The 27,452-nt window shown below is 33.2% G+C and overlaps 1 protein-coding gene across 11 annotated transcripts in view; it reads right to left on the reverse strand.

Annotated features, from left to right (window-relative positions):
- Positions 1-9,840: 9,840 nt before the first annotated feature.
- TJP1 (tight junction protein 1) overlaps positions 9,841-27,452 on the reverse strand; it is a 281,159-nt gene continuing 263,547 nt past the window's right edge. For 7 of the 11 annotated variants that reach the window (XM_031955473.1, XM_031955477.1, XM_031955481.1 and 4 more), the window contains 10 exons: positions 25,913-26,263; positions 25,319-25,555; positions 23,801-24,688; positions 23,567-23,664; positions 22,103-22,327; positions 19,157-19,332; positions 17,486-17,963; positions 15,502-15,719; positions 14,213-14,356; positions 9,841-11,359 (listed from right to left, as the gene is read on the reverse strand). In XM_031955473.1, coding sequence (XP_031811333.1) covers positions 11,265-11,359; positions 14,213-14,356; positions 15,502-15,719; positions 17,486-17,963; positions 19,157-19,332; positions 22,103-22,327; positions 23,567-23,664; positions 23,801-24,688; positions 25,319-25,555; positions 25,913-26,263 — 2,910 coding nt within the window. In that variant the 3' untranslated portion in view covers positions 9,841-11,264. The remainder of the gene's footprint in view (positions 11,360-14,212; positions 14,357-15,501; positions 15,720-17,485; positions 17,964-19,156; positions 19,333-22,102; positions 22,328-23,566; positions 23,665-23,800; positions 24,689-25,318; positions 25,556-25,912; positions 26,264-27,452) is intronic. The other 4 variants (XM_031955475.1, XM_031955474.1, XM_031955480.1 and 1 more) reach the window with 4 other exon arrangements.

A 27,452-nucleotide genomic window follows, 5' to 3' on the forward strand; every position in this document is an offset into this window, starting at 1 on the left:
CAAAACCAAAGTGGAGGGAGAGTTAATGCATGACTTTTTTTGTTCACAAATGATCTGAAACTGCAATGCAAGCAATTTTCTGTTGCTTGTGCTAGTTTTGCTCTACCACCATGGAAACAGGTTTTCCGCCAGTCAGCACCACACCTTGTATACATGGAATCATTGGCTATAGCAAATGGAGAAATGCTGAATATAATGCTGTATACTTTCCAGAGATATACACATATGAAGTTGATGCATGTATTACCAGAGCTAAATATTTCAGAGGCTCCAAAGCAAAGTATAGGAAAGGAGTATTCAATAGCCTACCTAAATAGAGGTCTACAGAACCATTGTGATGACCTTATTGTTACATGCCTGTGAACCTCGATAGTATATCAGCGATATGCCAAGAAACTGAGTAACTTTCATTTGAATTGTTATATATCCTGAAGATCTCCTTGCAGAATGAGGTACTAGAAAATGAGGTCTATATTTTGACCTGAACTACCAAGCAATCAAATTCTATTGTACAAAGTGCAATTCTAATGGGCTGGGTACATTTCTTTGAATGTCAAATGTGTTTGCCTAAAAGAGTATTTTAAAGAGAATTCAAGAAATGGGTGTTCAATGAAGCGAGATAAGGACACTCTCAAAGTCTCTCTGAAGAACTTTGGAATCAGATGCATGACATGGGGGATCCTGGCAAAGGACATCCAGCATGGCACGCTTGCATCAAAGAAAGGGCTATGCTCTGTGAATGAAATCGAATTGCAGTAACTCCAAAGAAATGTAAGATAAACAAATTTAGAGATATCTTTACTCCAAATAGATATAGTAGAGATATCTTTACTCCAAATGTTCCTATGGACTATTTGTGCCCAACCTGTGGTAGAATGTCCTGAGCTTATATTTATCTGGATCAGCTATAGTTGGACCCACTGTATGTCGATTCCACATAGTGATGTCTTTTTGGTCTTCTTTGAGAAGAAAGACAATAACCACCAATGGTTTGATTCTCCAAGATTTTCTAATTATCATATCATTTGCAAAGACAGATAATCTTGCCTCCTATTTGTTCCATTAAATTTCTCTTGATCTCAATTTTAGAGTGTTGTTAGCATCATATCAAATAATAGTTGTGGCAGTAGGGATCCTTGTTTCATTCTTGCTTTTCCTGGGGTAAAGATTCCATTGTTTTGTTGGGTTTTCCTTCTGCAAATACCCAGGGTAATTCAAAATAGTACTCATAATATTTTTTAAATTTCTTCATTAAGAGCTCAGAATCAATGATAACTTTTGTTCCAGCTCCAAATTAAAATTTACATCATGTAATTACATAATTAAACATAAAATACAAAATTTTGTTCTACCTGTAATTGTGAAAACTAAACATGATTCCAAAATTCTAATTAAAAAATAACAAATTGAGACAATGAATAATTTTAGCAAAGTGGCAGGATATAAAGTAAATCCACATAAATCATCAGCATTCCTATATATCACAAACAAAACCCTGCAAGTAGAGATAGTAAAAGATATCCCAGTTGAAATAACTCTAGAATAGTATAAAATGCCTGGGAACATATCTGCCAAAACAAACACTGGAACTAGATGCACAAAATTATTAAAAAACAAAAACAAAAACAAACAAAAAACTTTATATACAAATAAAATCAGATTTAAATAATTAAGGGAAATATTAATGTTCAAGGATAGGCAGGGCCAATAGAATAAAAATGACAAATTTATCTAAACAAAGGTACTTCAATCTACAGCAGTAAATAAATAACTTTGTAATTGGCAAGTATAAAAAAAAACCAAAAGATTTGGGGATAAGAATTCATTATTTGGTAAAAATAAATAAATAAAAACTGCTGGAGAAGCTGGAAAGCAGACTCACCGAAGTTGGGCATAGACCAATATCTTACACAGTTTACCAAGATATGGTCCAAAAAGATACATGACTTAACAATAAAGAGATATTACAGGAAAATTTTAAAAACACATTACATCATATAAAAGAGTCATTTCCCAATAGATAAATGGTCAAAGGTAATTTTCCAATTAGGATATCAAAACCACTTAAGAGTCATATGAAAAGGGTGGAGAAACCTTTTTTCTGCCAAGAGCCATTTAGATATTTATATTATTTTTTAGTCAAGCAAAATAATCATCTTACAGAACTCAAGCAGTGGAAGGTCATCGTACCTAGATTTCAGTTCATCATTACCTTATAGTTAAATTAGGGGATGGTTTCTCAGACCTTATGTGGCCCACAGGTAAAATGTTCATTAATGATTTAAAGAAATTATAACAACCTTGAGATTACACCTATCAGAATGGCTAAAAAGATTGAAAGGGAAAATATTGATGAAATTGTGGAGCTTAGTCATTACACTGCAAATTGGCTTATGCTTGATGTTTTCTCTTGGTGGCTTGTGGATTCTATAAACATGTATTTTATATTACTTTAACAATTTTAAACAATCTCATGCAATTTTTCCAGATATTCAGACTTGTTCTCATTGTTTTCCTGGGAGACAAATAATAATCAGATTGTCTTGGTGAATTGTCTTCAAAGTTAATTTTTTGGTTTATAAGAATCTCAAATTTTGCTCTAATACTTGTTAATTGCATTACTATATTTTTGTGTTTTGTCTTTCCATTCATTTTCAAGTCATCCATCACTTAAGTTCTCCACCTTTGGTTACAAACATTGTTTAAAAAAAATTTTTTTTTAAATCCTAAATCTTGTTATGTCCAACTTTTAACTTTTAAACTATTTTTTTCAGATATTGGGGACTTTCAATTTTTACATTTCTTTTGGTAGATTCTAATTGCAGTTATTCAAACATTATGCCCTAATAATAATAGCTAGTATCATAACAGTGCCGACTGTGTGACAGAGCACTTTGCTAATAAGCATTTCACAACTATTTTAAGTGATTCTCATGATCCTGAGAGGTAACTGTTACTTATTATCTCCATCTTACAGCTGAAGAAACTGAGGCAAACAGGGCCCAAATATCTTGCTCAGGCTCCCTGACAAAACATACTCGGGTCTTTCTGACTTCAGGCCCAGAGTTCTCTAACCACTGAACCACTGAAAAACTTAAACATTTTTATACTCCACAGTTATTACCTCCCTCTACTATGGCATCTTTCTCCTTACTCATTTATTGTTTGTACTGGCTTTTCTATGAAAAGATTTATTTTCACCTTTTTTGCCCCTTTGGTTTCTTCAAGGGAGGGGTTAAACAGGATCACTCAGTTATTTTCCAATGTCCATCAATCAAGAAATTTTTGGATGATATATACCCTACATTATTTTAGCTGTAGGCCATTATTGGTAATATGATGCAGCTTCTTTATAGTCACCATGTATCTCTCCATATCCCTGTGAATCACCTATGCTTTTGGCTCTTCAAAAACCAGTTTCTTTCTTTCTTTCTCTTTTTTTAAAAGTTTCACATAACATCGTTAATACAAGAACACCACTGAAGTTTTTTTTTAAAAGGATTGGTGTGTCAGTAAATGCTTAGGAAAGGAAATATCATCTGCTATTGAGATGTTTGGGAAAGCCTTCTATAAAGATAAAAAAGCAGGTAAATTAAGAGACAATAGTTACTGAAGTCATCTGAATCCTTTTCTCTAAGTAGAAATCTTGTCTTCAATTTTTTCCCCATTGTTTTTGTACTTTCTCCTACATATCTTATGAAGTGATTATGCTGGCTAATTTGCTTATAGTACCAATAATGCTTTTACATAATTATTTCATTTGATTTCAAGTGGCCCTTCATGGACTCTAAATTTGTGTCTTGTCCAAATATGGATGATACTAGCAGGAGAGAGAGAGAGGGAGAGGGGGAAAGGGTGGGGAAGAGAGAGAGACAGAGACAGAGACAGATGGGGGGAGGGGAAGAGAGAGACAGAGGGGGGGAAGAGAGAGAGAAAGAAAGAGAAAGAAAGAGGGAGGGAGGGGGAAGAGGGAAGGAGAGGGGAGGAGTTGGGAGAAGGGGAAGAGAGGGGGTGATGGATGTCACTTTTTAAAGCAAAAATATTAATGAACCACGTGTGCTGGACACTAAAGTTTTTAATGTATCATATTAGGAAATAATTATGGCATTTGAATAATTAAGCCAGTAAGAGCAGATAAACAAATATACAGAGGGAAAAAAAAATTAGAATAATCTTAGAAATGCTGTACATAGTAAAACTTTGAGACTTTCTACCTTTTGAGAAGAGTAGCAGGCAACATCACTAGATCACTAGACTTTTGACTTTCTTTCATAAGCTTTTGTCTCTAACTTTACTTATCCAACCTCAGACTTCTAATAATGATCTGTGATCTACGATACCAGCTGATCATGAATACTAGATTAATCCAGGATCAAGCCTGAATGAAATTTAGAGTCATTTCCCATGTCAAACATTCCACCTAGGATTCAAACCTCCGAGGAGTTAGGAATCAGGGACTGGGGAATAGGGGGGGAACCCTGATACATAAAGACAAAAAAAGTCTGAAATAAAATCCAAACAAAAACATAAGCCACGTGCACAACAGGTTGTTAATAACTAAAAATCCAAAAGACCAAAATGAGTGGCAAGAAATCATAAGCCAGTTAAGGAGGCCAAGAAATTCATATATAGGGTCTAAAAAGCTAAGTAACTGCTTTTCTGAAACAATATACCTTCCTTGGGTTTTGGTTTTATACTGACTTGTGGGAGTGTTTTATCCTACCAAAATATTATTTGCAGGGAAAACTATTTCAGATCTTTAAAACTTCTGTTCTCAGAAATCTAAATCTACATATATAGGAATAAATTCTAGTAGAATATTCATTGTTCAATGTTTAAAATGCCAAGACATTTTCTATTCACAATAAAAATTTGCAGCATGGAACTTATGACTAGCACCATTCTACATCAGTGGATGCCCAACTTTTTCTAACAAGTATCCTATTTAAGGCATCAAAATTGGCCACCTTTTAGGTTTTACATAGATATCTTCTAATCAAATCCTTAAATACAGGAAAAAACAAAACAAAAGAAAAAAAAAAAAACAAAACCCTGAGAAATGCTACTTTTTAAGTACTCTTTTGGAAGAAATATAGCCTTGTTTTGCTCAGTCCCTCAAGGCAGAATTAGAATTGAGTATAAACCACAGTCAAGAAACTGCACTTCAACTTCTTGTTTGGAGGGAAGGACAAAGTAACCATTAAAACTCCCCCAAAGTAGAATGAACTCCCATGGAGAATTCCTCAATGATGAAATTTTCTAGCAGAGGATGCATGGTAACTTGTGGAAAGTTATACAGGGAATCCACATTTGACAGATTGCACTGTAGGCCTCTAAAAAATTTCTTTCAACTCAGATTCTGTAATGTGCCCATGGTCACATTAGGTAATTAAGAGTTGAATTAAGACCCCAACAGGTTTAGATCGAAATTTTGGAGGGAATTCTTGCTTTTAGAATCCAAATTTGAGATTCTACAGCTCCTAGTCCCATGATTCTTGAATTCTTTCAGCATTTCTTTATTTTCTTTTTCATAAGTTGCCTTTGTAAAATATGGAATATGTTCTTACATTTTTCCTGTTTTCTGATTCCTGAAAGGGAGCTTACAACTCCAAAATGGATAATTTCTTCCATGTAATTAATACCTTTCCAATCACTTCATCAATATACTGTGCTTCTTCCTATTGTATTACTAAAGTCTTCTCTTGAAAACATCTTTTTCTCTTGAAAAATTTTCTTAAGGGTCTCATTAAAACAGAAGTTTTGTTTTTAATATCAAATCCATTTATAACCAAAAATGCTTCTATGAACAAATTTTATTTTCTTTGCTTCCAAAAGCAATTTGTGATAATCAGACATGTGTAATCATACAAAATTGTTATAGCTACTAATATAATTTTCTTTTCCCTTGTTCTAATTCAACAGGTTACATATGTGTGTGTGTGTGTGTGTGTATCTGTGCTGTTTAATCTTTTTTAAAATAAAATTTACATGTGAGGAAAATATTGTACATCTATAGCACGAATATGGGAAATTTTACAATAAACAGTGGGTATTGATTTGAAACTTTTGAAATCTTAAATGAGAAAGAAATTAAGTGTTTTGGGGTGAGCTGTAAAGTGAAATAGATTAGTGATTAATTTGGAGGAGGAGAAATTGCAGAAAATTTGAAGAACAATCTCTAGGCCTAGATACTGGTCTTTAAAGAGAAGTTCAAGAGTTATTTGGACTATTCCTATTGTATTAAAGTTTTCTCTTGAAATGTTGATTATGAAAGGATTAAGGATGACTACGGAATAGTATCTGAAGTAAAAGACCCAAGTAACAGAAATTAATTCACAATCAAGGAAAAATAAGAAAAGACAAATGATAATTTGAAAATGGATACAGAGTTGGTGGTGGCAGTGGAAGTGTTGAGACCAAATAAGTTCATCAACATTATCCAGATTTTAAAGTGATAATTTGGCTGCTTTAATCAGATTCCTAAAATTGAGGTGTGTGTATATAGACACCCAAAAGTAGTTTTTAAAAGCCTTGAAAACTACATCTGTATGGGAAAGTAGGGGAAATTATGCAGTGATTTTGAATTATGTTCAGTGTTTTTATTTTTGCTAGCTACAACTAAGTCTTATCTGCTTTGTTAAGGATGCTTTTCCACTCTCTAGTTGGGGACAATTCCATTATTTCTAAAGGAAATATGTATAAATACATAATGCATAAATGGTAATTGAAGATTCTGAGATGAATGAAAGAAATATGAGGATGTTGGAATAGAATAGAATAATAAAAGAAAAAGAAGGGGGTGAATGACTGTTCACTTAGTGACTGAAAAGAGATTTGAAGCTCTTCTTTAAGTAGGAGGTGATGCTCTGAAAAGAAGTAGCTTTCTACAAAATATCTATATCCAAAAAACCATAAAGTTAGAAATCTAATATTAAATGACAAACTATCAAATTGATGACTCAGTGTTCTGAGAAAATGAGAAAAAATTTATCAATTATCAACTGTTATATGATAACAATTGTTGGTTATCTATCCTAGACACAACAGAAAAGCCTCTAGAGCCCACTTCGGAGCATCTAGTCCCATTGCCAAAAGGATTCTAAAAAGTATTACAAATAGTTATGAAATCTTGGGCAACAAACTTAAAACCAAAGAGGCACTGGATCTTTTTTCATAAATATTGTATTCATCAGTATTGCCCATTGAAAGCAAGCAGTGCAAAAGAAAAAACCTGATTTGTAAAGTGAGCAAATCAAGAGGTTGGTGTCTGAGACTGGGATCCTGACTTTTGGGCATCAATTTACTTCCTAGAGAAAGAAACATCTAGGTTGGTAAGAATTTATTTACCTGGTGACTTCCAAGCCTAATCACAAAAAGTGCAAACTAAATAAAATGAGTATGCCGATCTCCAAGCAATCTACATAGAAAAAAACTACGAACATAGCTCTTGAGATACTCAGAAGGTCATAGGAGACAAAATCCAAAAAAATGGCCATTAATAAAGCCTATGACCTTTAAAGTCTATATACAAGTACCTTAAGTTTAGGTAATAAGCAAGAACCACAAGTTCTTGCAAAAGGACAAAATTTAAAGTGACAGGTATATCACTAAAGACCCGATAGAATAAAACATGACTGGACCATGGTTCTGGATGATTTTAATTTATCAAAAAACAAATAGGATAAGTAAAATATGGAAGGGTAGAGTACAATTACTGATTAAAATGGTAGATTCAAGTGGAAGAAACCCTGGAACCGTAGAAGCCTGATGGAATGTAAGTGAAAGTCAATGAAAGGAGAAATAGAAATGATTTTTGTCAAATGTACGGAGATGATAAAGACCATCTGAATAAGAGAAAGGTTGAGACACAAGAAGTTTGGGAAAGAGACCACAAGCCTCACAGAATATGGCTATGAAGAGAGATGTCAATTATCTGGGCATTTACTTAACTAAGAAAAAAATTAATCCTTCAGAAGGTAGAGGAATCAAATGAGGGAATTACTATTCAGAGAGGCAAGTGACTACTCCCTGGAATCAAAAAAGTATTTTAGGAAAGCAGATTTTAAAGGGTGCAGGGGGAAGATAGGTAGGATGTCATGGACTAACATATGAGAGGGTTAGTCAGTTCAGAATGAACAAAATGCACTAAAGCTAAATTCTGAAGACATTTCCAAAGAGAAAGAAAACCTTGATTTGCTTGATGAAACTACTATGAATGCTTGGATAACTCAGAAATGTTTAAAGAGACAAGCAGAGGTAGCAGAGGATAAATATAGGAGCATGGCATAGTTATGTAAAAATAGTATTAGGAGTGCTAAAATACAGAATGAGCCGAGTGTGGAAAAAGAAGACAAAGACAAAGAAAAGGAGTGTGTGTGTGTGTGTGTGTGTGTGTGTGTGTTGTTTGTTTAAAACAATAGCAGTTGAAAAGACAAAAAAAAAAAAAATAGGTCTTTTTCTAGGGATGTATGTCATGAAAGAATACAAAGTTCACAATCCTTTTACTCCTTCATTTTCGCTTTAATCTAGAACAAAGATAACAGAACAAAAGCTGGCAAATGATATCTGAAAGATGAGAGAAAATGGAAAAAGGTACGCCAAGAAGGAAGATGAATTTTAGGGTGACATAACGAACAAAGTATTAGACCAGAAGACCTTTTAAGAAGCATATAGGATTATGACAGATTAAAAATTCTCAAGTATTAAATAGGGAAGCATAGTTTGACAGCAATTGCAAGATGTAAAGGTTTAGTGTATTACAAATTCAGTGAGTAAGAAATGTGATGATATAAAAATTTTTTAAAAAAGAAAAAAAAAAAGGGGGGGGGGAATGAATTAAAAATATCAGTAAATAAGTGGCAATATTTCTGTGTTCTGACTTTGTTAAGACTTCCTCTGCAATATTATCTTCCATTCTGGGTACTACAATTTAAGAAGTTATTGATAAGCTGCAGATTATCTAGAACTAGGATACTGAAGGTGCCTTAAATCCATGTAAAATGAGGATTGGCTCAAAGGAATGAGTATCATTAGGTGGGAATAATGAAAGGAACATAATAACATGTTCAAATATTTGAAGGGCTGTCAGATGAAGAAGGGATTAGGCATGTTCTGTTTGGCTCCAGAAGGTAGAATGATGAGCAAAAGGTGAAAGTTGCAAAGAAACCAACTTAAGCCTGATGTTAGGAAAGAAAACCCTAAAAATGAAGGTTGTCCAACAAAAGTGCAATGAGTTGCCCTGGAAATGTGTTAGCTATGGCTAGTAAGTTTTCAAATGGAAACTAGATAAATCCTTCTAACTCTGTATAGTGGGGACTGTATTTTGTACTGGTTGTATTAGATGGTTCTTGAAATCTGATTAATTAAATGTGCAAAAGCTGTATACTTCATATCTGGGTTTTTTGTTTTTGTTTCCTACCCTGTCAATTACTAAATGAAGAATTAAATAAAACTAATTTAAATTTTAAATATGAGCACTGGATACTAAGATACAATCATAAAAGACGATCTTTTTTAAGACATATGTTAATTGAACACTGTACTAGAGAGAAGTGCTGGGATTTTCTTAAGTATGTACAATCCGTAGGCTTGATGAAGACTGCATAAAATTCTTATCAAAACAGTATGGAAGAAGTTAGTGTATAAAGAATTAAAATATTGTGTTTTCTGTCAGAGGCAGGGAGTTTCAGTGGTGATGTATCAACGTCAAGACTTTCTAAAATAGAGTCCAAGCCAGAATTTTATTATTTTAAAAAGTTTTATTCTGCTTATTTAGAAATTTGAATTTTTTAATAACTGCAAAGGAAAAAAAAAAAAACAGCCACACCTGAAGAGCTAATATAATTAACAGAATGCAGTGGTATATCATTCTAAACAAATAGTGCTGATGTGCCATAATAAATTGTCTATTAGTAAAAAAATACATTTTAGGGCACAGAATAACAGCATCTGTATCACAAATTACAGTAGGGATACTTTTCAAGAATTTAACCAAACTAGAGAATTTTGAGTAATGCATCTTTCAAATGCAGCACTTAAAAATGTAACAATTCTGCATTCTTGTTCTAAAAAATGTCCTTGTATTTTTATCATAGAAATGCTGCTGCTTTATTGCTGCAAGATGTCAAAGTTCAAGGCTCAAAAGGTATAGGAGAGAATACAAAGATATCTTTTATGAAACTTGTTTTATATATATATATATGTATATATAAAAAGGTAAAGTTTATAAAAGTTAATTTACAAACCAAGAACAAAAGGGTATGCACGCATTATGTACAAGCATTCTTATAACAACTATAAATTTTCAAATGCATAGCAAACCCTCCCCATCCCAAGGGCAAAAAAAACCCCAATCCTATACCATTATTTTCTTCTGGTTCTATTCTGATCACATTTTGTTTCAAACCAACAAGTTCACAATCATTTCCCTCCAATCTTTCTCATGATATATTATACAGATAAGCACAAAAGCCATACAAAAACTTAGCCATACAGAACTAAGATGATCTAAAACTATAAAAACATTAAGGGTAAGGCATCCCTGCTGGTTAATATGTTTGGAGTAATGTGGTTAATTTATAGATTCAAACAGGCCACTGATCTAGTCTCATATGCTCTATGTCCATCTCAAGAAACACACGAGTTTTTCTCACAACCAACAGAGTGAGTCAATGTCAATTTGTCAAATTACTCTAGCTGTAAACTGCTACAAACCCCAATGGACTGGATATTTGCTCCAGATGTATTTGCATTTAAAGAGGGAATATTCATGTGTGTCTCTGTGTGTATATACACACATGTGCATATATGTGTATATATCTTGTGCAAATTAAAATAAACTATGTGTCTGTCAAATCCTGGCCGAAATGCTAGAAACAACAGTGTAGTTAAAAAAGAATACAGCCCAAAATGCTTCGTCCCTTCACTGGCTGGTAACTTAACGGAAATCTACCAATGTAAAGTTCCCAGTGCCCTTAAAAAATGCAAAAACCAATTCAAAACTAAAATGCATTCAGAATACCCACACCCACGCCTGCCCTCAGTCAATACCAATTTTCCATCAAAATCTCAGTCCTGTGGCATGTTTTTGACTGTGGCTCAAGGGTGTACTTGCTTAACCATCATAAGCTGAAATACAATGCTTAATATTAAGGAGTCCCATCATCATCTATGAACAGCATAATACTTGATAGAGTGGTTCCACTTAAAATTCAGTAAAGTCTAACCCAGTTTCACATTATTTAATCAAGTTTCTACTTTAAGTATTAAAAATGGTCAATCAAGACAGAAACACAATTTGCTCCAACAAGATAATTTGGATCTCCAGGAAGAGACTTGTTCTGCCAGGTCTTAGGATCACCTAAGGGAAAAAACAAAATAGATATTTATTACCATTAAACAAACATATTTACATCATATACCTAAAACTCAGGATTCTCCATAATACTTGTATATGTGGTTGTGTACTAAGATGTATAATTTTTGCTCTTTAAAATGGAACCTGAGCAAGAAAGGAAAATTGCACATGGATTGTTTGCTGTCTAGAAGAGAGAAGGGAGGGAGAAAAATATGGTACACAAAATTTTGCAAAGATGAATGTTGAAAACTGTCTTTGCATATATTTTGAAAATAAAAAGCTATTATTAATTTTTTTAATTAAATAAAATGGGGCCTATCATTTTGTAGTAGTATCTATAAGTTTCAACAGAAACAACTCAGACATGGCTTTAATTTAGCTACCCGAGACTGTTCTCTAAGAAAAAAAAATATTCTCATCTTAAAAATTAAGGAAACTTTACAAAATGAAGAAAATAAAAGAGAATTCTGAAATTCTAAGCCATATATTCAGTGTGCATGAAAAACTGATAAGTGTAAGGAATGCTCAATTCCAAGAAACCAAAAAAATTCCTTTTTGAAGGTAAGAACACATAGTTCCTTTGAAAACCCCCATATTCTGAGATTATTGAATAAATGACAAAGAAAGCTGACTACCTGAAGTAATACAGAAGAAACTACTATAAACCTCTTCAAATAACCAGGGAATTTTGACACTAGGGATGAATAGGAGGTGAGACAATATAAACTCCATGTTTCTACATTGGTTTCCAACAGAACTACAATTAGTCTGTAAAAATGGATATTGTCTCTTTGAATGTATTAGGAAAAATATTAGCTATTAAAATTTTTTTTAATGCTTCCTAGTTTTACTTTAAGAAAAGTAAACATGTCATCTAAGAAGAAAACATTCCTGTCAAAGTTGAAAAAGATTATTTTTTCAGAGCTAATAATATTTTTTTTATTTGCACAATAGTCATAGATTATTTTATCGAAAGAGTATAGATTAAGTATAGTTTAGAAAAAGTAGAGGTTATTTTGATCCATGAAATAGAGTTAAAAACTTGAAGAGGGATATATATGTATGAATGCCACACACATATAATCTTTATGTCTAAGTTGTCTCTCAATATATTCATTACATTAGCATAAATTGAGGAAAATTATCTGATTTGATCTGTCTTACCTGATTTTTACCTGTTTAATGGACAAGCTGTGTATTTTACAAGTTTTATAAGACTATATTAAATTCCTTCTTTGTCTAGTTTTCAAAAAGAGCCAAGTCAGAGTGAATTCACATGAAATTTTCAACTCTTCAATCTGACAAATATATTTTTCCTACAGTGTATTGGAGGTCAAAGTAGTATATTTTTTATGTAAGATGTGATTCTATGGAAATTGGAGTGTAAATTTAAGTTTCTATAATAAGTTTCTATTTGGAGGAAACACACAGGAAAACCTTTCATATAACAAGCAGCTATATATCTGATTTTCCTAAAAAGACAATCTCACTAATTTGAACTATTTAGAGGATGTTCATATAGTAGTATACTATAGTCTCAATTATAAGAGACATATTTACACAAACACACACACACACACACCGCCCAAATTTCAATTTTTAAAAAAAAGTTTAAGTGGATAATTCAAATAGACTAAAGTTTTGCTTATTGGAATCTACTGGAAAAATTCTTTTTAATATATAGCATGTCCCAAAACTTTTTGGGATGCCCTATAAAAATAAAAATGATGATAACCATACAAATTTTCAAGTAGCATATTCCTGAAATATATAAGGCTTATATAGGGCTTAAACATAGTGTTATATTATGGCCAATGTAGTCATTGGAATTCAATCTTTCCTTAGACATTTCCTAGATGTATGATAATGGAAAAATCACTCAGCCTCTGACTCAGATTTCTCATCTATAAAATGAAGATAATAACTGTGAGATAATACTATTTGTAAAACACATTGCAAACCCTAAATCATTATATGAATATCAGTTATTATTTTACTACTAATAGGAATAATAATAGTAATAGTGGCTAGAATGTTTCTACATTTTATTCTCACAACGCTATGTTGTAGAAGTTATTATAATTATCACTGTACAAATAAGAAAACAGGTTTATATGAGGGTCACATAGTGCCTGAGGAAGGATTTCAAATTGAGTCTTCTTGACATGTCCAGCATTCTATCCACTGAAACACATACCTTAACTGTCTCCTAATAAAAATGTTGCTATAATCTATGCACTACAAAAATCAATTTGAGCCTGGACCACCTGAATTGTGAAAAATTCAAACAGTATGAATTAGTGATATTTTCCTATTTCTGATATTCCTTTAGTGGGAACAGACATATGGTAATAGTCATTTGTGATCTTACTTCATAAATGCAACAAAACAAATCACTGAAAACTGCAATGGAAGAATTATAATTAAGATTTAGTAACAAGCCCATAAAAGGAGGGCAAAAATGAGAAAACTATTAATCCCAATCAAACCCCCCCCCCCCAAATCCCAATAAAGCCCAATAAAAAAAGCAGGGTTTTCTTTCTGCTAATCTGACCAAAAATATTTTAAAATTCCTTTTGGTGCCCTACTGGAGGTAAAGGAAACACAAACATTTAGATCTCACAAATAAAGTAAATATGTGCAAAATATGAAAAAACAACTTCCTTCACCTATCCATACTAATTTGTCCACTCGTGATTGATAATATTTCTATTGCAAGTAAATCTAGAAATGCTTATGAAACAGAAAGTGACATCAAATATGATGACAAATGTTATGCAGTGATCATTAGCCCAGTAAATCAATCATATGATAAGCACCCAAAAGCCCCAAAAGGACAGAGGGAGGACAGCATACCCGACGAGGAGTCGGATGATTTTAGAGCAAAAGACCAACCATCAGGAGTCATAGACGCACAATGTGGTAAGCGTAGCTCCACTGGCTTCAGGAATTTTAGTCCATGGGGCCCACACATAACTAAAGGGCTGAGCAGTGTTTCACCTGGAATTCAGGAGAAAATTAAAAAAAAAAAAAAAAGTGCCATGATACATACTGCCAAATCTACAAATTACAGATTAATGGGAATTACATTTGGTCTCAAGACAAAATGGATCAACTTAGCATATCATGAAAAATGTATGCTTTTATTCTGATCTTTTGAAAATATCCTATGATCATTCTTCTATATATGATATTTTATGTTTTACTACAAATTACTTACTGGAGGATTTAAGGGATTAGGACTAATGGAAATATCAATGTAAATATATGAATAGATTACATGGCTACAAAACAAGTAATTTAACACAAGGGCAAAACAAAACACCTTAAATCCTAGCAAATTTTAAGGAAATTTATTGACTTGATATATTTAGAAAGCTAAGATCTACTTGGTCAAAATACAACTGCCACATTAATACCACAATACACTATGATAAAAATCATATATTTTAAAATGTGCTTGTTCATTGTTTTAAATCAAGAGTTCCTAATTTCTGATAAGAACTTTCAAGCCACTTTTCATGTTCTAATCTTATTACATTAGTGCATCAGATTAGATTAGCAATTAGAGAATCCAGTTTATCCTACATGTGAATCCATTTATGTGGCTGACCAATTGATATATACATACATTTTATATATATATATAAAACCTCCGTATATTTGGTAGGTATTTCTTAGAAAATGTAATTATTGAAAATATTAGGAAGAAGAAAGAAGAAGTAGTTCTTTTATACACAAAATACAAAAGTAAACTATCTAAATTCAACAAATATTTACTAAGAACTACATCTAAGGCACTAAGCTAGGCACCAGAAATGCAAAGAATAATTCCTCAAGAATCTTAAATTCTATTATAATAGAATAGAATAGGCAAAGTGGGATGATTCAGGAAATGGCAGAAGAGATAATAAATTTACTTTGCCTTGGCAAATATTTCTAATTTGCCCAAGTTTTAAGGGACTTTTTTAAACTTAAAGAACATTACCATTCAATACTGAATCAACTATACCATATTCCTAATTTTCTATATCTCCATAATAAGAGGTTTAGTGTGTAAATTTAATAGAACTCCCATGACAATTGATTTTAACCTTTTATGGATCAAAAATATTAGAGTAATTTTTGGTATATTATATACTTACCTTTTTCTTTATCTAAAGGTGGTAAGATGCTATTGTCGCGGCAGACTTTGAAATAGATTTCTTGCTCAATTCCTTCAGGGATGGCTCCTTGTGGAATAATGATACTAACTCCAGTTTCTATGGAACTTAAGACACCACCATTGCTATTAAAAATTCCTCTTGCTGTGGCTACAACAGTGTGACCATCTTCATCCTCGTCATCTTCCAAAGCTGAAGGACTGAGAGTTTATGGATATTTAAAGAATATGGGACAGAAGAGTATTTTAAGTAAATTTAAGTATTTAAATAAGAGAATTTGATTTTAATTTATCACATATTACACATGATAAGAAAGCATGGAAAAGTTGGTATGTGCAGCAACAGAAGAAGTAGGTACGGTGATGATATCACAGAGCCACTGAATTTTTTTCCTTCTTTCTTTAAGAAACCCTTTATCTCATGTTACAGTTTAAAAAAATGAGTGAAATGAGCAGGACCAGGAGATCATTATATACTTAAACAACAATACTATGTGATGATCAATTCTGATGCCCTCTTCACCAATGAGATGAACCAAATCAATTTCAATAGAGCAGTAATGAAGAACCAGCTATGCCCAGCGAAAGAACTCTGGGAGATGACTATGAACCACTCCATAGAATTCCCAATCCCTCTTTTTTTGTTCGCCTGCATTTTGGATTTCCTTCACAGATTAATTGTACACTATTTCAACGTCCAACTCTTTTGGACATGTATGCATACACTGTATTTAACTTATACTTTAACATATTTAACATGTATTGGTCAACCTGCCATCTGGGGGAAGGGGTGGAGGGAAGGAGGGAAAAAGTTGGAACAAAAGGATTTGCAACTGTCAATGATGAAAAATTACCTATGCATATATCTTGTAAATAAAAACTATAAAAAATAAACTTATCTATAGAATTATAAGTCATAAGAACTTAAATAATTTCAACTGTAATTCCTAATGACAGAATATTAGGGATTAAGTCCTAAAAATCACCAAGTTTTCAAACTAAACTTACACATCAGAGAAAGCTTAACACCTAAGTGAATATACATACTAACCAATCAAGGAGAGCTGTGGTAAAAGAATATGATCAAGATGGACAGGAATGAATCCTGGAAGGCTTCTTGAAATGAGTTTTGAAATAAATTTTAAAGAAGGGAGAAAACACAGATCATCAGGAAGAAGAAAGTAACATGTCATGGGAGTTCTAATAAAAAGGAATTAAGTTCTAGGACAATCAAGATTATGTGGAAGTTAATTCAGAATACTACACCACCATGAGATAAGTTTTTTGCCCTAGAAAAAGAATAAATTTGTCATAATACACTGTGTTGCCAGTGTTTTGAATTCATGAAAAACTATAAAGTAAAGCACAAAAATAACAAAAGAAAGAAATGATTATAAAATGATGATTTTAAAGGAACACAATTAAGGAAAATTCTGTTAAAATGAATTATATCAAGAATCTGAATAATTAAGTTAAAAAGAGATGTTTTGGACTTCCTAGAACAAGAAATAGTATAATGAGCATGTTTCCTTTACTGCTCCCTACCCCCCCCCCTCATTTTTTTGTCATATATTTTGGGTTCTGTTGCTTAAGTTTTGATCTTTAATTTTAGTTTTAGGGATTATGTAGATTCTATTTAACCAGGGAGAAAAAAAAAAATCAGATTCTTCTAATTACAGAGTTGACTATTCCAACAACAAAGACTAGAAAAAACATGTTAAAAAACTTATTACATGATATCGAAATAGATATACACATCCTTCAAAAAATGAGATTTAGGATGACTGCCTTTTTTCTCCCCCCAACTATTTCTTTTAAAGTTTGAGAGTGGAAGGATTAAAATCATCAATGCAAGTCAAACTATATAGTGACGTAATAACTTACATTAAATATAGTTTCACACACAAACAAAAGAAAATTATGAACTCTAAGTTTAACAAGTATGACTGGGTAAAAAATGACCTTACCTTACAGGAATGGCTTTAGGCACTGCACTAATATTATTTGGTTGATATTTGGGCCTATCTGTCTGAATGGAGAATGTCTCTACTCCACTATCAAACTCAGGAGGTTGTGATGAACTGTGTGCTTTCAAAAATGTTTTGGGGGAATTTGGAGCCTTAGTAGACAACTCCAGTTTATGGTGAGTTTCATTTGGCAGCAGATTGTGATTGAATTTAGGACTTTCAAATTTTCGTTCAAATGGTCTGGCAGAGCTTGTGTAAGGTTTTGGTGTAAATCGATTGTATGCAGGAATGACTGTTTTCTGAGTTTGTTCAGTTCCATTAACTGGGCCCTTGTCAGGAAAACTTTTCTGAGGATAGAAAGTAGACTGAACAGTATCTTCTCGGTTTGAAGATCGGAAGGTTAGTGGCTTATTTTGAGATGGAGGTGGGTCTGGCTTAGACACTAAAGAATTCTGAAAGTCCAATGACAATGAGTTCCCTGAAAAAGAAAAAAACATGAAGAGAGGGTTCTAGTCAGAGAAAAGTATTCATATATGGAAGGTGAGAGCAATTATCCATAAAACATAAGAAAGAAGGAAAAAAAGATTTAACTCAATACTTCATTGAAATCAGTATTACTTTTTGGCAGGGCCAAGTATTCCACCTATTTCAACTCATCTTTTATCAGGCATGGTTTGAATGTCAAATCCAAAGCCATGTCATAACTCTCAAGAAGATGAGCTTCTATTTTTGCTTTGTGAACAATAAGGCAGAAATAGGTAAAAGTCTTTTTCCCTCATATCCTTGTTTAAAAGAAAATAGGCTACTTATATCCCAAGAAGTCTGATAAATAATCAAAGTAGGATTGAGGGAATAAGTGTGGGAGTTTTGAGGGAGGTGTATCGGAGGGGCATGAGGTGTGAGGAAAGGAGGAAGGGGAAAAATATGGAACCATTTACATTTACACGTTATTAGGTTGTACTGAGATGAACAGGGAAAACAGATTCTTTATTCCTAAAAGATGAACTACATATTAAGGGATATGAAAGAGGTTAATCTTCACCAAAAAAAAACAAACAAACAAACAAACAAACAAAAAACACCTCAAACCAATGTAACTGATAAGCAGGTACTCTTTTCTCAGTAGATTGGCCAATGTTAGAATTTTGAGGAAATGAAATACGGAAATGGAAGCTTACGCTGAAATTGGAAAACAGAAGCCAATATAGGTATCAAACCACTAAGAATAAGGGTCATTTTTACCCATCTGAATATCATTTTTTTCTATCTTTTTAATAGTGAAATAGTGGAGTATAAGTTGCAATCGACAGAAATTACGAGTTAATTTCATAATCTTATGTTTCAATAGAAGACATAAGGGCTGAAATAACTGCACCAAAGGAACTTTTTTTTGGAGGGGGGGAAGGGGCAGGGGGAGGTGGCATTTAAAAACCCACACTAAATCTTGTGGTACCCCAAGAAAAATAGCTACTCTTAATAACCAACAAAAAAATGCAGTCATAAATTTATGCTGATAAAATATTTTTAATAAGATATTTATCCTGTCATGCATTTGAAAATATATTATGATCTGCTCAAAACGTAGTGGGAAATTAGTTTAGAAAGTTTATATAAGCTAAAAACAAAACATTTTGCTTATTAATATTTTAATTCAGCCTTTTAATCTCATACCTTCAGAAAGGTGTCCTTTGGGATGTGTATGATGAGATAGTGAAGAGTTGGTAATAGGCTGAGAAGGTTGGCTATATTGTGAAGGAGGTGGAGGTGGTGGAGGAGTAACTTGAGTTGATTCATAGCGTTTTTCACCAAAAGATCTATCCATAATATCAGTTTCAATAGGTTTTCCCCTGTTAAAATATTAAGGCAGAAAATGGTAATACTGGGAAACCGACATCTGGCCAAACAAGCTTAAAATACTCCCAATTATCATTCTTTTCCTTGCAATATAGATCTTTTAAAAATTTCTTCCTATGAGTTTTGGGAGAAGCTTTATATGAAGTACAAAAGAACTCAAGACAATACATGTATTTTAAGAATATTAGTAAAAAAACAATCCAGAAGATGGTAACCAAAAGGCAGGTGAAATTTTGAGTATCCTTGAAAAGTGTGACTCTCCCATATTCTAATTTGATGTCTTTCTCATTTAATGTCTTAAACAAGCCTTGTAAATATCTTGCAGATAATGATCTTCAATCTTTCTACCTTTATGTAGTCAGAAGATAAACAAAATATGAAGAACATTACTTTTATACAAATAGCACCCAATGTTATCAGGTGTCAAAACAAATAAATAAAACTATGTGTGGTCAGTTTCACACTACCCATATTTATGTAGAGATATTTTAAGATTTTCTGGGTAAGGAGGTACTGGATTAATTTACAAGGCTCATTTAAGTTAAATATTATGTACCTATTATATTCCCCCCCCAATAAAATACTAATCACAAATACATAATACAAAAATGCACAATTAATAGAAATTATCTGAAGAAATCCATAATTGCAACCATGCCATCTAAACCTTAGAAACAATCAGCCTAAACTTCACTAGTTTTATGTGCACAGACAGATTAATTATTAAGAACTGCACTTTTGTGTTTACACAAAGTAATTTATTTTCATATTTGCATGTGACAAAGTAGGCTTGTCCCAAGGAACTTCAAGCTAATAATTATTTCCAAACAAAAAAGTTATTTGGCTTCCATAGATATTAGACTGGAAAAATTTGAAAATGACTTTAAAGTCTGAGAGTGCACATAATGTCAATGACAAAAGCCACAGGGGAGGACACCTTAAAAACATCCTCACATTTATGCCAATCTTACCACTTGATGTTCCTTTTCAAGTAGTCATAGCTAGTGTAAGAGCCAAGAAATCTAGGTGATAGCAAAGCAAATGCAATAGAAGAACGAAAGAAAAACAAGTCATTCTAATAAAAGTTTAGGAGATGGTCTAAATTGTAATTTTCAAACACTAAAACCATCAATAATTGCAACACTGCCTTCTAAGCAGCATTTGGCCTTTAAAAAAATATACCTAACACTCATTTATCCAGTGATTACTATTGAATATATAGGTGAGTGGGTGGGTATGTACACACATACACATACACACACACACACAGTATTTTAGTGACCCTACCTGTCTACTTTAATTCTTTAGCTATTCTCAAAACTGAACAGTAAGGTGGGCAAATTATATATTCATCTTTTCATCTAGCAAAAGTGTTAAGTATTCGAGCAGGCAAAGTAAGTTGTCAAGTGGGCAAAAAAAGCAGACAAAAGATAAGGTAGGTAGAGGGAGTGGAGAGGGGAGAAAAATAAGAACTAAGTCAACTGTTTAATTAAAAGGAATAATGTTGCAAAGAAATGAATATACATTTAAGTATGCAGAAGCAAATTGCACATAAGCAAATAAATACATAATGAAATGCCTGCATTGGCCATCTTACTGGGATGACCACAGATCTGCAAATTTTCAAAATACATTTGAAGTAAGCAACTCTGTCTAGCACCAATTCCTTCCTAGGTATTTTCAAAATGAGATGTGATTTAAACTTTAAGATGAAAAAAACTTAAGGCATTTTCAATGGATTTTAATACTATACACCTTTACCCACAACTGTAAATAAATCCAGATGACAAATTTATATCTTTGCATAATTCTTAAAGTCTAATAACCTGCAATTCTTTTTCTTCTTCTCTAACCCTGGGCCTGGATCTTCCAATAGTATTCACTGTGACTTTACTCCCCATATCATTTGTTGCTTGGAGCATTATTTCATCTAATTCTACCATTCTTTATGATTCTTTTCTGCACTAAAAATATCATGGGAGAAGACACAGGTGGAAAAAAAAAATTATAGGATAATAAAAATCATGATAGCTAGCACTTAATATAGTATGTTAAATTTTTCCAAGGTTTTTATGTGGGTACTTAGGCCCAGATACATGCACATGTATGCACACACACACAGTTTCATTCAATCATGATAACATTTCTGCATCCCCCATTTTGTTGTACATCTGGAGAAACAGGTGGTAAACAGGTGAGTGACTTGCCCAGAATCCCACAGCAATTTTACTTGTTAGGCTGGCCTCAGGAGCCCTCTACAGACCAACCCCCTCCTACCAAAAAAAAAAAAAATGATCCAGAGATTCAGTACCTTGGCCAGAGTCACACAAGGACTGAATGTCTGGAAGGATCTGAATCCAGCTTCTCTGACTCCTAAGTCAGCATTCTCTCCCCTAATTCATGTTGCTTCCTATCAATATGCTTCAAAAAATAACAATTTTTTAAATTGAAATTACTGGTCCTACAAATGTAAGAAGGGCATGGTAAGAGAATTATGACTATGTATGGGAGCATAAACTTTACCTTTGCCTTGTACATGGATTTTACTATGATTTCTTTCTACCAACTGAATATTATCTTCTTAGGTCATAATTTGATATATAGTCTTGATAACTGCCTAACCCCTCTGAATTAAAAATCATCTATACATTGTTATATTTTTAGAAGTTATTAAAAAGCACACATGACTTCTCAATTTATTTTAATTCTCCTGATAAAATTCAAGTATAGTTTATTTACACCATCTCAAGTTAAATAACTTACTTAGAGTAATTAGAAAAACCAAGTTGATTTGAAGAATGAATTGGTTTGACAGATTCTACGAGATGGCCAGCAGGAACTTGTGCTGAAGGTTTGTTTTCAAAATTTCTTCGATCAAAATATGAAAGTTGCTTTCGATAATATTCCTCATCTTCCTCAGGATCATAATGATTTGAACGAACAATATCTTCAGGTGCCTTCACCTGAGGTTTCTGTGGTTCTGGGGACCTAGTACATGATCATATAAGTCACTCAAACTCAGGTTATGATACACAATTTATAATGAAAATTTCAAAGATACAGATACAAAGGCTGGAAGATAGACTACTGCAGCACATTTTAGACCTTTTGCTATAAAATTTAATGAATGTATAAAATATTTTAGCTATTAACTTCCAAGTTTTCAGAGTCTAACTAAAAAAACAGAATGCTCAAGCAACTAGGATATATATAACCAAGTTAAAGGATTCATTCTTGTGCACCCTACTCACAAACACCTGCCAGGTTTTTGCCTACTTCAGAAACAATTCTAGCAAGCTAGGTTTTCCGTTTTCCTAACTTGTAGCACATAGTCTAATAGCAAATTGTGAGAAAAGTTACCAAAGGTACATGTTGACAAAGCCTGAAAGATACTCCTGTGACTATTACAAGGACAAATAGACCACAAGAGCAACACTAATTGTATTGTGCTATATATAATATATTCATACCTATAATAGTGACTCATAAAAAGGTTAAATTGTGTTTGACAAACTTTAAGGAGACAGGAAAACACAGATTATAGCCTAGAAAGAATTGCATAAAGTATAAGGAGCTAAAGTATATGTTGTGAAGTGATTAATGATACATCTGGAATCTGGAAGAAACTCAAATATATTTTAAAAGTTTTTTTTTTCCAAACTAGAGCCATAAAAGGCTTAGTCAGAAAAAGTTTCTTGTGCGACAAACTTCTCACTTAAAAGCAAGGCATTTTTCTAACAATTTATGAATTATTAATTAGACTTTTCACCTTTCCTGCCTAATCTAAACTATACTAAAGTCAATTGAACATAAGGGCAATTGATTATTATTTCAGTCATCTCATTATTTATTTATCTCATATTATTATTTAATTCATCTCATTTTTCTCCCCTTTCTTTATACTAAGAGAAGCACTCTGGAAAGTATTTAAAGAGCTGGTCCTTATGAGCTAGAAAACTTGAGTTAATTCTTGCCTCTAAGACACACTGACTGTTATTTGACTACATGCTTTAAACAATTCCCTAATACAAAACTGCAGAAAAGGTTGCAAAACTTGACTTGGTAGAAGTTGCCTCCTCATCTGAACATTCCTTGACAATGAAATCTAGTCCCTAGCCCTATCTTGACAACAGTAAAAGTGGTCTTATTGAACTGAATGCACAAATAACCCAAAATGTAGTTTTATATCACAACCCAAACTTCTTTATTAAATGGCAATACACCCACCTGTAGAGTGTTTTATCATGGTCACTGAACTGATTTTGAGAAGTAGATTTAGGACCACTGATGGGAGCAACTGCAGGTTTAGGTGCTATTTCTGGGGGCTATAGAGGGGGACAAGATAACAATTATATCTTTGAAGCAATTATTTAATAAATTTCAAAGAAAATAAAAGACATTTTAAAATTACTTTTATATTAAGTGATAATAAAAATAATTCCCTTTCTTTTACATATTTACCTTAATAACAGTAGCTGTATCATTAATGTCCTTCTTACTTTCTAATGATGCTGACCTTTTGTTTTCAAACATTTTGACTCTAGTAAGCACAGACTGTGGTTTCATTGCTGGATCTTCCTCATCTTCAATTATAGTAGGTGGTGGTGGAAGTGGTTTGGTGTTTGAAGAGAGCACTTCTGTCTTTTGAGATGAAGGTATTAGAGAAGGAACACCTGTAGACCCATGGGAAGAAGGCTCATAATGCCCAACTTTAGCATTAAACCCTTGTGGTGGTACTTGTTCATAACTTCGAGAGTACTGATCAAAATACTGTTTAGCTTCAGAAGACTTGGACATTGCTGATGAGTAAGGCTGGGCTTCTGATTTATATCTACCATGAATATCATAACCAGAAGTTGGCTGTTCTTCATAACGGAGGTTAGAGTTTTTAGGGGGTTGTTCATATCGTGATCTATTGTCATAAGATACTGGGGTTGGTTCTTCAAAACGAGGTTGTACTGGAAAGTAAGGACGTTCTGAAGTCTCATCAGAATGCTGTCTAGAGTCAAAGTCTCGAGGGTGCTGATTATCAAAGGAAGGCCGTGTTTGGTAAGGCTGTTTGTCATCATAATATGACCACTGGTCTTCATAAGAAGGTGTACGATGATCATCATAATGCAGGCGAGGGTCATAGCTTCGAGACAACTGATCTGCATAGTTAGTAGATTCATACTTGAATGCAGGTGGTTCAATATCTCTGCTAGATTGTTTTTCTGCATAAGGTGGTTGAGGTTCATAGCTTAAATTAGACTCTTTCTCCTGTCTCTGCACTGGGTGGTTAACAGGCAACTGTTTCATAACATAATTTTGTCTCGATGGTTCTTCAATATATTGTTCCTTTTTATATACCTATGCAAAACACATAAGCTTAGCTGTAAATATCTGATTTATAATCCCAATCAAATTTTATTGTATAAAAACAAATGAACCTGGTGGGGGAAAAGGGTGTGTTCTGCTAACAATTATAAGGTTACATTTAAATCAGAAGAAAATACTAATTACTAGGTTGTTATTCTGATTAGGAGAAAGGCCAAAGTTTATTTTAAAATGCAGGTGTCATTTGGGTCAAAATCTACTAAAATAAATCTAAGAAAAATAAACTTAAAAAAAAAGCCAAGTTATGATTTGTTGAACTATTTTTTCATTCGATTCTTATATTTGAAATTATGAATATAAAGCAAAGCACAGTATAATTTTTAGTGAAGTTTTTAATCAAGATTCTCTGATAAGCAATAAGGAATTGGCAATAAAATAAAAAATAAGCTTAAAAATAAAAATATTGAGCAAAAATTTTCATTGAAAATACCATTTGGAAGCCATGCAAGCTAAAACATTTAATAATTCTTACTGATTTAAATGCACTAAACTACATAAGCCCATAGTAAAAGCAAAAGGAATCCTTAAAAGGGGCAAAGCAAAAAATGCTCATGTGCTAGCTTGGGACAGCAGCAAGTTAGTGCAACAGTGCAGCACAGGTACCTTTGCCGGATCTACATGCGACGACAATGATGGTTCTTGATCTCTTAGCACTATTTGAGATGTCTCAGTACTTGGTGGTGTTAAGGGGCCCGCTTGTGGCTGATAGGAGTTGTAAGGAGCTGGGACTGGCTCCTCCAGTTGGATATTAGTTAGATTTACATTAGGATTAACAGCAGAGGTTGATGCAGGGTGTGTTTCAGACGAAGGGTAAGGGACTGCAGATGAGACTTCTGCTTTCTGTGAAGTGTTTAAAATATTTTAAATATAGTGCTTCTGGTACAGTGCTGATTTTCCACTTTAGTTTAAGTTTTTATTTTTAATATATATTACGTACACATATTCTGAGTGTATTGTTAAAAGATTAATGCCTCCTAACTTTTGGGAAATTATTATACCACTTTTATATATTAAATTAAGTGAAACCATTTAAAAGACTTAGAGAAGTTCTTAATATTCTCATAGCCAACTTATTGACTAATTCTTTGTCTGGAAAAAGGACAAGATATATATATATATTCTCTTTACATCAATTCCCACATTTTAAAACTGAATAATGCACCTACAGCTGGAAAATGTTTAATGTTTGCTGCTTACCTGTTGAGAGGCTGTTTTAAATCCTGGGGAGTCTATTCTATGAATTGGTTGTGGCTGCGCTTGTGGTGAATAAGAAGGGTATGTTTGGCTTTCATGATGCATTCCAGAGGAGTCCTCTCTTACAGGTTCAGAGGACCGTGTAATTGCAGACTCCGGGGGAGTCCCAACCTCATCATTAAGAGTTTCATCTAGTTCTTGATCAGTGTAGGCCCCACCTTCTGTATCTGTGTCTTCATAGTCAGAAGTGTGTCTACTGTCCGTGCTATACATTGAGTATTCACTACCTGGAGCTGACAGGTAGGATAGACGATCATCATGCAAATCAAGGTCATCACTTGTAGCACCATCCGCCTGGGTCAAATAAAAGTAAATTAAAAACTTTATTCAATATTTTTAAAGAGATGACCTTTATTTTTTACAAGGGGAGACTGGAAAGGATATTTTCCTCTGGAAAAATCAAATCTATCTGCTTCAAATTTACGATGGGTAAAGGTCAAGAAGAATTGTACAAGCATACATGCAGACACACAGAACATCCCTTTGTAGCTAAAATTTTTGGATGAATCCAACATTAGCTAGCTAATCCAAGTCTTAGAAACCCAACCAAAAGAGGTAAATGAAGGATCTGTATCTACAAAGTCTAGTTACTGAATTTCTAACCCAGAGCATGAAGAAGAAAGGGAAATGAGCAAGCTTGCAGAAGCACCAGCATACTGACTCAACAGCAATGGAAGAAAAACTGTAATAATAGCCAATGGAATACTTCTATTCAAGCAAGAATAAAGTACTATCTTTAGAAAGCAAGTTTCAAAAAAAGTTGAAGCTGATATCTGAAGATTTTTTGGAAAGTATTATACAAAAGCATCACTACCAAAGATATGGCTCTTCCTTAAATCTTAGGAAGAAATAAATGATTCCTTATAAAAGAAGTTTCTGTTTTATAAGTAATTAAGTCATGAACTGATCCAAACATTCCAAGTTCCATTAGCATAGAAGAGAAGAAGTGAGAAATGGTTGGAGGAAAGTAATTTCTAAATTTGAACTCACCAACCTATCATTGGCTGCTATTAATATGAGAGTATTTACCAGGCTCAACAACATAATCCAGTTACTAAAACACCATCCTTAAAAAGTAGGTACATCTAAATAAATACTTAAGAAGAATCCAGAGAGTTTAGTATTGTCATTTTTTTTCACCCCTTTTCTTTTTAGAGGGAATGGGTAATTGATTGGGCACCTCCACAATCTGAAGCAGTACAGAGAAATGAAAAATTTCTTCTTACAGTGGTGAGGTGAGGTACTAGAAGCAAGCTTTCTAGCATGGAATTGAAGACTTCAGTGTACTAGCCAGAATTATGGTTCTCAGTCAATTGGCATTCTCCAAGAGAACAAATACCAATTCTATGGAAGGTGCCCCAGGAGTTTGTGCATCAAAAGTCAGCCCGAGACATGACATTGAGCACTATCTCCCTAGTACAATACATGAAAGTCTACCATGCAGCAATGCAGTTCTTGCTTTCAGTAGAACATCTTGCCTACA

This window comes from Sarcophilus harrisii, chromosome 2 (genome assembly GCF_902635505.1).
Source record: "Sarcophilus harrisii chromosome 2, mSarHar1.11, whole genome shotgun sequence".
NCBI classification, from domain to species: domain Eukaryota; kingdom Metazoa; phylum Chordata; class Mammalia; order Dasyuromorphia; family Dasyuridae; genus Sarcophilus; species Sarcophilus harrisii.